This window comes from Schistocerca serialis, chromosome 8 (genome assembly GCF_023864345.2).
Source record: "Schistocerca serialis cubense isolate TAMUIC-IGC-003099 chromosome 8, iqSchSeri2.2, whole genome shotgun sequence".
Taxonomy (NCBI): Eukaryota; Metazoa; Arthropoda; class Insecta; order Orthoptera; family Acrididae; genus Schistocerca; species Schistocerca serialis.
The window spans coordinates 270,207,295-270,221,117 of NC_064645.1; the positions used below are offsets into that span (position 1 = coordinate 270,207,295).

The window sequence follows — 13,823 nt, forward strand, 5'->3', positions numbered from 1 at the left end:
CACTAATGGTTAGTAGTTCTTTTACCAATTATTTTAGCTTAATGCAAAGCAATTACATAATGGTATCAATAAAAGCAAATATAATTATAATAACCTAACAAAAACCAATTTTTTAAACTTTCAACAGAGTTTCGCACTTGTCCCGAAGATTATTTCCAATGTGGAAATAATAGGTGCATCTTCCGTAACCAGACGTGCAACAATAAGGATGACTGTGGTGATGCAAGTGATGAAGTAAATTGCCTTTGCTCTGGTGATCATTACTTCCGATGTAACTCAGGTCATTGCATTCTTGGTGACTTCCGATGTGACCATGATCCGGATTGTCCAGATGTCAGTGATGAGATTGGTTGTCGTAAGTCTTTCAGTCATTGTTTGTGGAAGATTAACCTTTGTATTTTAATGTAATTTTATTGTACAATTAAGTACTGGCAAAAATTTATAAGGCATTATTTTTGTATTTTTGACTCTTTCACTTTTTTATGGCACAATTGTAACCAGCTTTGGCATTCAAGACCCATCTTCAGACGCTACAGGCGGTGTTTGATGAACAAGTGCTTATGTGTTATAATGCATGAACAGTTTTCATCAAATGCTGCCCATAGCATCTGAAGATGGCCTTTGAAAGTCAAATCAAGTTATGAGTGATAATTAAAAAGTTATTGGGTCAAAAATTAAAAAAAATAATACTTTGCAATAAGTCAGTCACCATATCTGCAAACAGAATGTTGTTTCTTGTAAAATAAAAACAATACTTATGTTTTCTCTTGTCAGAGAAACATAGAAATACTAAAGGAGACACAGTGTATGGAGAAGACTAATTCAGTCAGAAACTTTTGAGTTAGCATTTGACGTATTCTAGTATTTACATTCTGTTCCTTAATTGCATCTCCTATCTTCCTAACTCCTTAGTTTCAGAAGAATAGATCTTTAATTTCAAATAAATATGGGAGGTGGAAATGAATATACACACAATTGTCCACATTAAGTCAACAAACTGTAGTATGTCCACTACTGAGTTGGTGCCCTAAATAATAGTAATGAAACAAAAAATATAAGAAAACTGAACCATTTATAATTCAAATAAATATTTACAATGGTTTATCTGGGAAACTATTTGGAGTTGATAGATGTTTAAATATACTTTTGTTTCAAATTATCATTTATGTTACATCTAGGATGTTGCAGTATCATTTAGATAGTGGGTAAATGTGAATGTTGTGTGGGATGATTGATAGGATACCCCTGGAGGTATACAAACATGAATAAGAACATGTGCAATAATGTGAAATAATAATACATTCAGCTATGTGTATTAGGCTTCGTATCTTTCTGACCAGTTACAGCAGTGCAGTTCACCATCTTAAGGTAAACACCATCTACTGCAACCATATCATTCGTCATACTATACAAAAAATCATAACATCTGTATTTCCAACAATGGAAAATCCAGGATGAAATGTAACAATATACACTCCTGGAAATGGAAAAAAGAACACATTGACACCGGTGTGTCAGACCCACCATACTTGCTCCGGACACTGCGAGAGGGCTGTACAAGCAATGATCATACGCACGGCACAGCGGACACACCAGGAACCGCGGTGTTGGCCGTCGAATGGCGCTAGCTGCGCAGCATTTGTGCACCGCCGCCGTCAGTGTCAGCCAGTTTTCCGTGGCATACGGAGCTCCATCGCAGTCTTTAACACTGGTAGCATGCCGCGACAGCGTGGACGTGAACCGTATGTGCAGTTGACGGACTTTGAGCGAGGGCGTACAGTGGGCATGTGGGAGGCCGGGTGAACGTACTGCCGAATTGCTCAACACGTGGGGCATGAGGTCTCCACAGTACATCGATGTTGTCGCCAGTGGTCGGCGGAAGGTGCACGTGCCCGTCGACCTGGGACCGGACCGCAGCGACGCACGGATGCACGCCAAGACCGTAGGATCCTACGCAGTGCCGTAGGGGACCGCACCGCCACTTCCCAGCAAATTAGGGACACTGTTGCTCCTGGGGTATCGGCGAGGACCATTCGCAACCGTCTCCATGAAGCTGGGCTACGGTCCCGCACACCGTTAGGCCGTCTTCCGCTCACGCCCCAACATCGTGCAGCCCGCCTCCAGTGGTGTCGCGACAAGCGTGAATGGAGGGACGAATGGAGACGTGTCGTCTTCAGCGATGAGAGTCGCTTCTGCCTTGGTGCCAATGATGGTCGTATGCGTGTTTGGCGCCGTGCAGGTGAGCGCCACAATCAGGACTGCATACGACCGAGGCACACAGGGCCAACACCCGGCATCATGGTGTGGGGAGCGATCTCCTACACTGGCCGTACACCACTGGTGATCGTCGAGGGGACACTGAATAGTGCACGGTACATCCAAACCGTCATCGAACCCATCGTTCTACCATTCCTAGACCGGCAAGGGAACTTGCTGTTCCAACAGGACAATGCACGTCCGCATGTATCCCGTGCCACCCAACGTGCTCTAGAAGGTGTAAGTCAACTACCCTGGCCAGCAAGATCTCCGGATCTGTCCCCCATTGACCATGTTTGGGACTGGATGAAGCGTCGTCTCACGCGGTCTGCACGTCCAGCACAAACGCTGGTCCAACTGAGGCGCCAGGTGGAAATGGCATGGCAAGCCGTTCCACAGGACTACATCCAGCATCTCTACGATCGTCTCCATGGGAGAATAGCAGCCTGCATTGCTGCGAAAGGTGGATATACACTGTACTAGTGCCGACATTGTGCATGCTCTGTTGCCTGTGTCTATGTGCCTGTGGTTCTGTCAGTGTGATCATGTGATGTATCTGACCCCAGGAATGTGTCATTAAAGTTTCCCCTTCCTGGGACAATGAATTCACGGTGTTCTTATTTCAATTTCCAGGAGTGTAGCTATAAAGCTAGTTGCTACTTGCCATACAGCAGAGATGCTGGGTTGTAGAAAGGCACAACAAGAAGACTTTCACACGATTAGCTTTCAGCTAACAAAGCCTTTGTCAAAATTAGACAACATACGCACACTCACACAAGCACAACTCACACGCACATGACCAGTCTCTGGCTCTAGCTGTCGGAGACTGTGGTCATGTGCGTGTGAGTTGTGTTTGCTTGAGTCTGTGCGTGTGTGTATGTTGTCTAATTTTGACAAAGGCCTTGTTGGCTGAAAGCTAATTGTGTGACAGTCTTTTTGGTGTGCCTTTTTGCGACTCAGCATCTCCACTATTTGCTGAGCAGCCACTGTCCTTTTTCATTATACTGAAATATCTATATTTACTATTTTAAATGGCAAATTTACCTATACCGTATGCAAGGGAAAGGCAATCACTCACCTATAGTGGACTGATGTGTGTGGGATATACAAACATGTAACAGAAAATGGTATTCACATTAGCTTCTGAGCTTTTGCTCTTTTTCTAGTAAAAAGTACACAGATTCCCACACACAGACACCTAAGTGTACACGTCTGTGGCTGCAGCATGACTGCTTATTGCTTATCAATTACTGGAAGTGGTTGTGTGGACTAATGGAGTTGGAAATGGGGTAGGGAGGGTGCAGGAGGCAAGGAGACGGTAGCGGGATAGAGTGAGGCAGGTAGTTTGACAGATGACTCAGTGGCTCCGCAATAATGCCAAAGGAGTTCAGAGGCTAGTGTGTGTGTCTGTCTGTCTGTGTGCTTGTGCGTGTGCATGAGTGCGTGTGCATGTAAAATGCGGTCCATCAACTGACCTACATATTTTGTCCAGCATTTTCTACTGACATGTGACACATAGATGCTAACAAGCTACCAGTAGTAATGTGGAATAGATAAAGGCCCAAGAGTAACGTGCCCAGGTAATTTTGCATGTTAGAGCACCACTTCTGGGACAAGGAGGTACACCATCTCCAGATTGAATCTGCCAGGTAGATTAACGATGGGGGACAGTCCGTTGGCCAGCCTGGATGTAGTTCTTAGCCGGTTTCCCACTTTCATTAGGTGAATATTCAGATGGTACTAAAATCCTGTCCCAGTTACATGATTCACAAAAATTTAGAAAACTTTCACTTGCTTTTACATGAATAGCACTACACACAGACAGTTGAGATATGTGTGTTCTATGCCAGAGGGTAATAGGGTGATGGCAGGAAAGGCATCTGACCACCTCTTCAACTAATAATGCCAAATCCATTAATAACTATGCTGAACATGTGCTGATATGAGACAAAGGCACAAGAAAAAGAAGGCGAAGAAGAAGAAAGAAAGAAAAAAAAAGAATATGGTGAAATCTGACATCGAACAGAGGACATATCAGGAATAGCACTGAAGGAGGAGAGAAGTTTGAGGACCGTAACTGGCAGAGAAGTCTTCTTTGATGACCCACCAAATAAGATGGAATGATGTGGGATGGTGATGATGATGATGATGTAATGACCTTGTTGCTACTAGGAAATTAAACTCTTATATCATAAGTGTTACTCCTATGTGGGATGGGATTTTACATTTTTGAAATATTAACATTCTAAGTGAACCTGTGGAATGTAAAGCACATTTATCTGTACTTCACAACCTATTTTTCATCGAATGAAGATTTTATGTTAATTAAGATATAGATAATATTATGAGAAGGGAAGTTGCTACTCACCATATAGTGGAGATGCTAAGTCGCAGATAGGTACAACAAAAAGACTGTCACAATTAAAACATTTGGCCATTAAGGCCCTTATCAGCAATACACACACACACACACACACACACACACACACACACACATACATGCAAACGCAACTCACACACATGAATGCAGTCTCAGGAAACTGAAACCACACTGCAGGCAGCTGCACCAGTGCATGATGGGATTGACAACTGGGTGGGGGTAAGGAGGAGGCTGGGATAGGGAGGGGGAAGGATAGGATGGTGGGGGTGGCAGACTGTGAACTGCTGCAGGTTAGACGAAGGCAAGGGGATTGGCCCGGAGGGATTTTTTTTGGGGGGGAGGGGGGGGGGGGAGTTGCGAAAAGGAGAGAAGTAAAAAGACTGGGTGTGATGGTGGAATGACGGCTGTACAGTACTGTAATGGGAACAGGGAAGGGGAGGATGGGTGAGGACAGTGACTAACGAAGGTTGGGGCCAGTAGGGTTATACCAGGGAAACCTCCCACCTCCCCAATTCAGAAAAACTGGTGTTGGTGGGAAGGATCCACATGGCACAGGCTGTGAAGCAGTCACTGAAATGAAGGATATCATGTTTTCAGTGTATTCAGCAACATGGTGATCCAGTTGTTTCTAGGCCATAGTTTATCGGTGGCTATTCGTGTGGACAAACAGCTTGTTGGTTGTCATGCCTTCATAGAATGCAGCACAGTGGTTGCACCTTAGCTTGTACACCACATGAGTGTTTTCACAGGTAGCCCTGCCTTTGTTGGGATAGGTGATGTTAGTGACCAGACTGGAGTAGGTGATGGTGGGAGAATGTATGCAACAGATCTTGCATCTGGATCTATTACAGGGGTATGAGCTATGTGGCAAGGGATTGGGAGCAGATTTTGTGTGAGGATGAATGAGTGTATTGCATCTAGGTCTATTACAGGGGTATGAGCCATGTGGCAAGGGATTGGGAGCAGATTTTGTGTAAGGATGGACAAGTATACTGTGTAGGTTCAGTGGATGACAGAATACCACAGGGGGGGGGGGGGGGGGATGGATAGTGAGCAAGACATTTCTACATTTCTCATTTCAGGGCATGACGAGAGGTAATTGAAACCCTGGTGGAGAATGTAATTCAGTTGCTCCAGTCCTGGGTTGTACTGATGTGCGAGAGGAATGATCCTCTGGGGCCGGATGGTTGGTCTGTGGGAGGTGGTGGGAAACTGAAAAGAAAAGGCACGGGAGATTTGTTTTTGTACAAGGTTGAGAGGATAATAACAATCAGTTAAGGCTGTAGTGAGACCCTCGGTACATTTTGAGAGTGAATGCTTCTCCCTGAACATGCGACTACCATGGGTGGCTAGGCTGAATGGTAGGGATTTCTTGGTACGGAACTGGTGGCAGTTGTCGAAGTGGAAGTATTGCTGGCGGTTAGTAGGTTTGATATGTATGGAGGTTCTGATGTAGCCATCTTCGAGGCGGAGATCAACATCTAAGAAGGTAGCTTGTTGGTTTGAGTGAGACCAGGTGAAGTGAATGGGGGACAAGTTGTTGAGATTCTGGAGGGATGACGATAGGGTGTCCTCACCTTCGATCCAGATAGCAAAGATGTCATCAGTGAATCTGAACCAGGTGAAGGGTTTAGGATTCTGGTTTTTTAGGAAGGATTCCTCTAAATCGCCCATGAATAGGTTGACTTGGGATGGTGCCGTGCAGGTGCCCATAGCTCTAACCCAGATTTGTTTGTAGATAATTCCTTCAAATGAGAAGTAATTGTGGGTGAGGATACAGATGGTCATGGCACTAGGAAGTAAGTTGTTGATTTGGAATCGATCGGGTGTTGGGAAAGGTAGTGTTCAGTAGTGGTAAGGCCATGGGCATTAAGAATGTTAGTGTCCATGGAGATAGCATCAATAGTGATGAGCATGGCACCATGTTGTTAAGGCACATGAACACATGAACTGTGGAGATTTGATGGAGGACATGGTTGCTATCTTTTATATTGGACGGTAGGTTCTGGGTAATAGGCTGAAGTTGTTGTTCTACAAGAGCAGAGATTCTCTCAGCAGCAGCACAGTAACTGGCCACAGTGGGGTGTCCTGGGTGGTTAGGTTTAAGGACTTCAGGAAGGATTTAACAGGCAGGAGTGTGGGGAGTGATAGGGGTGACTAGAGAGATGGACTTAGGGGAGAGGTCCTGCGATGGGCCTAAGGATTTGAGTTGTGGCTGGAGATCCTGCTGGATTACTGGAATGGGGTCACTGTGGCAAGGTTTGTAGATGGAAGTATCTGACAGCTGGTGGAACCCTTCCATCAGGTAATCCTTGTGGAGAGGTGGAGCCTTTGTCTGCAGGTAGGATTATAAGGCTGGGATCAGTTTTTAGATGGTGGACTGTGACTCTTTCTGTAGATGAAAGGTTAGTTGGCATGTTGTGGGATTTGGGGAATGATGGTCAGTAATCCAGCAGGATCTCCAGCCACTACTCAAATCCTTAGGCCCATCCCAGGACCTCTCTCCTAAGTCCATCTCTCTAGTCACCCCTATCACTCCCCACACTCCTGCCTGCTACATGTTTCCTAAAGTCCATAAACCTAACCACCCAGAACAACCCGCTGTGGCCGATTACTGTGCCGCCGCTCTGCTCTTGTAGAACAAAACCTTCAGCCTGTTATCCGGAACCTATGTACCTATATAAAAGATACCAACCATTTCCTCAATCGACTCTCTCCAGTTCCTGTGGCTTAACCACATGGTGCCCTGCTCATCACTATTGATGCTATCTTCATGCGCACTAACATTCCTAATGTCCATGGACTTACCGCTGTTGAACACTACCTTTCTCGATGCCCGATGGATTCCAACCAAACAACTTACTTCCTAATTGCCATGACCAACTATATCCTTACTCAAAATTACTTCTCATTTGAAGGAATTATCTACAAACAAATCCGGGTTACGGCTATGGGCACCTGCATGGCAGCATACTAAGCCAACCTATTCATGATCCATCTAGAGGAATCCTTCCTAAAATCCCGGAATCCTAAACCCCTCACCTGGTTCAGATTCACTGATGACATCTTTGCTATCTGGATCGAAGGTGAGGACACCCTAACCACATTCCTCCAGACCCTCAACAATTTCTCCCACATTTGCTTCACCTGGTCTTACTCAACCCAACAAGCCACCTTCTTAGATATTGACCTCCACATCAAAGATGGCTACATCAGTACCTCCATACATATCAAACCTACTAACTGCCAGCAATACCTCCACTTCAACAGCTGCCACCCGTTCCATACCAATCAGTCCCTTCGATATAGCCTAGCCACCCATGGTAGTCGCATGTGCAGTGATGAGCAGTCGCTCTCAAAATATACCGATGGTCTCACTCAAGCCTTCACTGATCGTAATTATCCTCCAAACCTTGTACAAAAACAAATCTCCTTTGCCTTATCTTTCCAGTCTCCCACCACCTCCAAAAGACCCACTATCTGGCCACCACAGAGGATCATTCCCCTCGTACCTCAATACCAACCAGGACTGGAGTAACTGAATTACATTCTCTGCCAGGGTTCCAATTACCTCTCGTCATGCCCTGAAATGAGAAATGTCCTGCCCACTATCCTTCCCACCCCTTCCAGAGTGTTCCTCTGTCCACCGAACCTACACAATATACTCGTCCATCCTTACACAACTTCTGCTCCCAATCCCTTACCACATGGCTCATACCCCTATAAGAGACCTAGATGCAAGACCTGTCGCATACATCCTCCCACCACCACGTACTCCAGTCTGGTCACTAACATCACCTATCCCATCAAAGGCAGGGCTACCTGTGTGATCTACAAGCTAAGGTGCAACCACTGTGCTGCATTCTATGTAGACATGACAACCAACAAGCTGTCTGTCCGCACTAATGGCCACTGGTAAACTGTGGCCTAGAAACAAGTGGACCACCTTTGTTGTTGAACACGCTGAAAACATGATATCCTTCATTTCAGTGACTGCTTCACAGCTTGTGCCACATGGATCCTTCCCACCAACACCAGCTTTTCCGAATTTCACAGGTGGAAACTTTCCCTGCAATAACCCTCCTTCCCTCAACCTTCATTAGTCACTGTCCTCACCCATCCAGCCCCTGCCCTGTTCCCATTCCAGCTCTGCATAGCCGTCATTCCACCATCACACCCAGTCTCTTTACTTCTCTTCTCTTTTGCTACTTCGCCGCACCTCACCCTCCCCCCTGCCACTCCCCTGTTCTTGGTCTAACCTGCAGCAGTTCACTGTCCGCCACCCCCACCATACTATCCCTCCCCCTCCCTGCCCCAGCCTCCTCCTTGCCCCCACCCAGTTGCCAAACCCATCATACACTGCTGCTGCTGCTTGCAGTGTGGTTTCAGTTTTCTGAGACTGCAGTTGTGTGTGTGAGTTGCATTTGCTCGAGTGTGTGTGTGTGTGTGTGTGTGTGTGTGTGTGTGTGTGTGTGTGTGTGTGTGCGCGCGCCAATTGTTGACAAAGCCTGTAATGTCTGAACACATCAATTGTGAGAGTCTTTTTGCTGTGCCTATTTGCAACTCAGCATCTTTGCTGTATGGTGAGTAGCAACTTTCCTTCTCATAATATTGTTACATTCCATCCTGGATATTACATTGTTTGATTAAGATATAGATATTATTACATGATTTGTTATTCTTGTAGCTGTCATTTCAGCATCTGTACAAGAAAATTGATAGTGTGTACAAATTGTTTCAGCTCCACGTGACTGCAGTGGATTAGGTGTTATAGCTCCTACAATTCCTTGCAATACAACAACTGCATGTATTCATCCAAAATGGATATGTGATGGTGAAAATGACTGCTGGGATTCTAGTGATGAAGCAAACTGTCCAGAAGGTAAGTGCTGCTGTTTTGTGCAAAAATCCTTGTGTTTCACATATTATCATAATTCTTGACTCTGTACCAGTTCTCTCCTAAATTTTCCCTGTTTATTGGTCTTACTTTCTCTGTTGTATACTCTGTATCATGCATTTCTTGCAGTCATGTACTGAATGATGCGGGGACTACTGCTGTATCCACACATTGAAAGTTTATGCTCTCCTAAGTGAGAAAGCATATATGTCACAGATATGAGAAACTCATAGAAATTAATCCTAAGACCCAAATATTTTAAAAGTGTGACATTCTATGACATAGGCTGCAGCCCTTAGAAACATATGTGTCCACCACCATAAATAATGCTATATTGTTGATCTGTGTAACTACACTGCAGTTTTTTCTGTGGTAGTGAATTATGTTCAGGGTCAGGTACACAGATTTATCAAGGCAGATATCACAATAAAAATGATTTACATTGACCAACAGGCCTATTTTCTCACGTTCCATAATAATTAAGTCCCAGAAATATAGGATTTTGACACAGTCATCTTTTATGGTGGTGTGCAAGTAAAGACGCCTCTGCATTATGCATTTTACATAGAGAGGAGTACAGAATACCCTGTAGCAGCTTCAGTATACACTTTTTCTCTTTCTCATGCTCCAGTCATTTCTTACTCTGTTAACTGACAATTGTGGGGTGAGACCACTGTCTGTGCTTCTCTCTCTCTCTCACTCTCTCTCTCTCTAGAAAAAATTATATGCTCAGAAAACTCTCGCTTCACTTCTTAGTGTAATACTTATTGTGTTTGTCTTATGACCCCCATGACTCCCATAATGAACACTACAGTGGCTGAGTGCTCTCACCCACTTGAACATACGTGAAAATCAACGCTAAATGTTATACAAGACCCAAAGTGCGCACTACAGACAGACACTGCAGAATGATGCTATTGACTGAAGCATCTTGCCATACATTACTCCTTGCCGCTGTGCATTGTCCCACCACTCACTTACTTAAGTGGATATCAGTATGGTGTATCAGAGATATAGATTATTTTGTGGTGCTATGGTCTCAGTAACAAAATCTTGCACTTTTAGTATGCTTAATTCTCATTATCATCTCACTGTTTTTCAGATAACTGTTACAATTAAATTTTTTTTATTGGCAGTAGTCACTTACAATGCCTGGGATACAGTAACAGTCTTCTACTCAGAAGGTGGTTACAAAGTATGTTGTTTGTTGTTGTGGTCTTCAGTTCTGAGATTGGTTTGTTGCAGCTCTCCATGCTACTCTATCCTGTGCAAGCTTCTTCATCTCCCAGTACCTGCTGCAACCTACGTCCTTCTGAATCTGCTTAGTGTATTCATCTCTTGGTCTCCCTCTACGATTTTTACCCTCCATGCTGCCCTCCAATATTATACTGGTGATCCCTTGATGCCTCAGAACATGTCCTACCAACCAATCCCTTCTTCTAGTCAAGTTGTGCCACAAACTCCTCTTCTCCCCAATTCTATTCAATATCTCCTCATTAGTTATATGATCTTCCCATCTAATCTTCAGCATCCTTCTGTTGCACCACATTTCAAAATCTTCTATTCTCTTCTTGTCCAAACTATCTATCATCCACGTTTCACTTCCATACATGGCTACACTCCATACAAATACTTTCAGAAACGACTTCCTGACACTTAAATCTATACTCGATGTTAACAAATTTCTATTCTTCAGAAACACCTTCCTTGCCATTGCCAGTCTTCATTTTATATCCTCTCTACTTCAACCATCATCAATTATTTTGCTCCCCAAATAGCAAAACTCCTTTACTACTTTAAGTGTCTCATTTCCTAATCTAATTCCCTCAGCATCACCCGACTTAACTGGACTACATTCCATTATCCTCATTTTGCTTTTGTTGATGTTCATCTTATATCCTCCTTTCAAGACAATGTCCATTCCATTCAACTGCTCTTCCAAGTCTTTTGCTGTCTCGGAATTAGAATGTCATCGGCGAACCTCAAAGTTTTTATTTCTTGTCCAAGGACTTTAATACCTACTCCGAAATTTTCTTTTGTTTCCTTTACTGCTTGCTCTATATACAGATTGAATAACATCGGAGGAGAGGCTACAACCCTGTCTCACTCTCTTCCCAACCACTGCTTCCCTTTCGTGTCCCTCTACTCTTATAACTGCCATCTGGTTTCTGTACAAATTGTAAATAGCCTTTCGCTCCCTGTATTTTACTCCTGCCACCTTTAGAATTTGAAAGAGAGTATTCCAGTCAACATTGTCAAAAGCTTTCTCTAAGCCTACAAATGCTAGAAATGTAGGTTTGCCTTTCTTTAATCTTTCTTTTAAGGTAAGTCGTAGGGTCAGTATTGCCAAATGTGTTCTAGTATTTCTACGGAATCAAAACTGATCTTCCCCGAGGTCGGCTTCTACCAGTTTTTCGATTCGTCTATAAAGAATTCATGTTAGTATTTTGTAGCTGTGACTTATTAAACTGATAGTTCGGTAATTTTCACGTCTGTCAACACCTGCTTCCTTTGGGATTGGAATTATTATATTCTTCTTGAAGTCTGAGGATATGTAATTGGAATATTAATGCAAGAAGTCAACTGTCTGGCTGTAAGCATTAAATTTCATGACTGATGTTTTGTAGATTAGTATTGTTCTATTGACAGCAGCACTTCATTATCAGATGGTTAGCATTGCTACCTTCAGTGCAGAAGGACCGATTTAGAGTCCCGGAATGTTCTCTGATGAATCTTGTGAGGCCACACGAGGAGCTGCTTGAATAAAGAGGAAACAGCACAAGCAAGATTCATCTACTGGCAATAACAGCTGGAGGGATTGCTGTACACTGCCTCATAATGGTCGATTCTGCCTCAGAATGGTGTGAGTAGTGTAGTGAGTTGCATTGTGGCAGAATCATGTTGAGTTGCATTGTGGCAGGACCATGTTGAGTGCAGAATCAGGAGAGGTCAATTAGTAATTACATACTTTATCGTGCAAGACTTCCATAAAGAGACTGATGACGGCGTTTCAGTGGCATGTGTACTAATCCAGGCAATAGTTGCTACCTGTGCATGACTTCCAGGTTTGTGACACATTCATACTGTGACAGTGGTGCTACCTCAGCAGAAGGCCCAGGTCAGCGTGTTGGCTGTATTCACATGAGGTAGGCACCTCTGGCGGCCTGTGGGCTTACACTGCAGTGGCAGCGAATAGCAAGCCTGGCGTGAAGATGCCCTGTGCCAAACCCAGGAGTCTTGGAGTCACTTGGAGTGCCTGACAGAGAGACCCTAGGGCAGGTCTACCCTCAGTGACACTGGCTAAAGACCCAGAACCCATCAGATCTGGCAGTGTCTTGCTGTCCACTAGTTAGGCTGATTACACTGTCAAGTGAAGCTGAAGTGCCTAAATGTGGCCATTGGGTGACATGGAGACTGTTACAGAATTTACTGTAGGTGGAAGTCGAGGTACCAGTTGTAGTATGAATACAAGTGCTGCTAAGGGCAGAATTGTATCCAGCTATGTTGTGACTGGAGTGCATCCTAGGTCACTGATGTGACCACAGAAGCACAGTGTTGTGCCACGGGATGTGAAAATCCAGCCCACCACTGTGGCAGACACACACTGTTGTGGAGTATTGTGCCAGCAGTATTTTGGCACACAACAGCAGAATTTTGTAGGCAGCTTGTCTGTATGCCTCTGAGCGTATTGCAAAGTCTGAACTGTGATAATTGCTGCAACAGAGTCATGAATGACAGGAAAATCTCTTACAACAGATTAGGAACTGAACTTTAGACTTTGAGTTAGTGATCTGTCACTTTCTCACTGAGCTACCAAACCACACTTGATTTGCATTTTCAACTTCTCATGGCATAATGAATAGTCCATTAAATTTTGGGCATGCAGCACTCAAATAAAATTTCTTTCACTGATATTTCAGATGCATATTGTCTGGCCATCCCCAGAATGAGTCGCAAGACTGATGACAAGGTGCCAAGTGCGGCCTGATGTCCTCCACCACGACAGTATTGCGCATGCAGGTCACAGTCACTAGTCAGTGGCAAAGAGATACGCTTAGACACACACCACCTGTAGCGAAGGTGTACAGACATTCGATTCGTTCATCGATGTATGTTTAGTGGTGGTGATACCATGATGACTTCTCTGCAGTTTAATTACCCCAAGAGCTGGATTCTACACTGTGCCCAAATTAAAACTATTATCTCCATTTATTAAATTATTAGCTAATCTAATCTCTATAGCTTCCTTAAAGACAGTCCGAAAAGGAAGAGGTGGATGTTAAAATCTTC

The 13,823-nt window shown here is 44.1% G+C and overlaps 1 protein-coding gene across 1 annotated transcript in view; it reads left to right on the forward strand.

The window, feature by feature from the left end:
* LOC126416607 (low-density lipoprotein receptor-related protein 1) overlaps positions 1–13,823 on the forward strand; it is a 772,143-nt gene that overhangs the window by 616,585 nt on the left and 141,735 nt on the right. The window contains exons 42-43 of the mRNA XM_050084360.1: positions 128–355; positions 9,378–9,518. Of these exons, the coding sequence (XP_049940317.1) occupies positions 128–355; positions 9,378–9,518 (369 nt within the window). The remainder of the gene's footprint in view (positions 1–127; positions 356–9,377; positions 9,519–13,823) is intronic.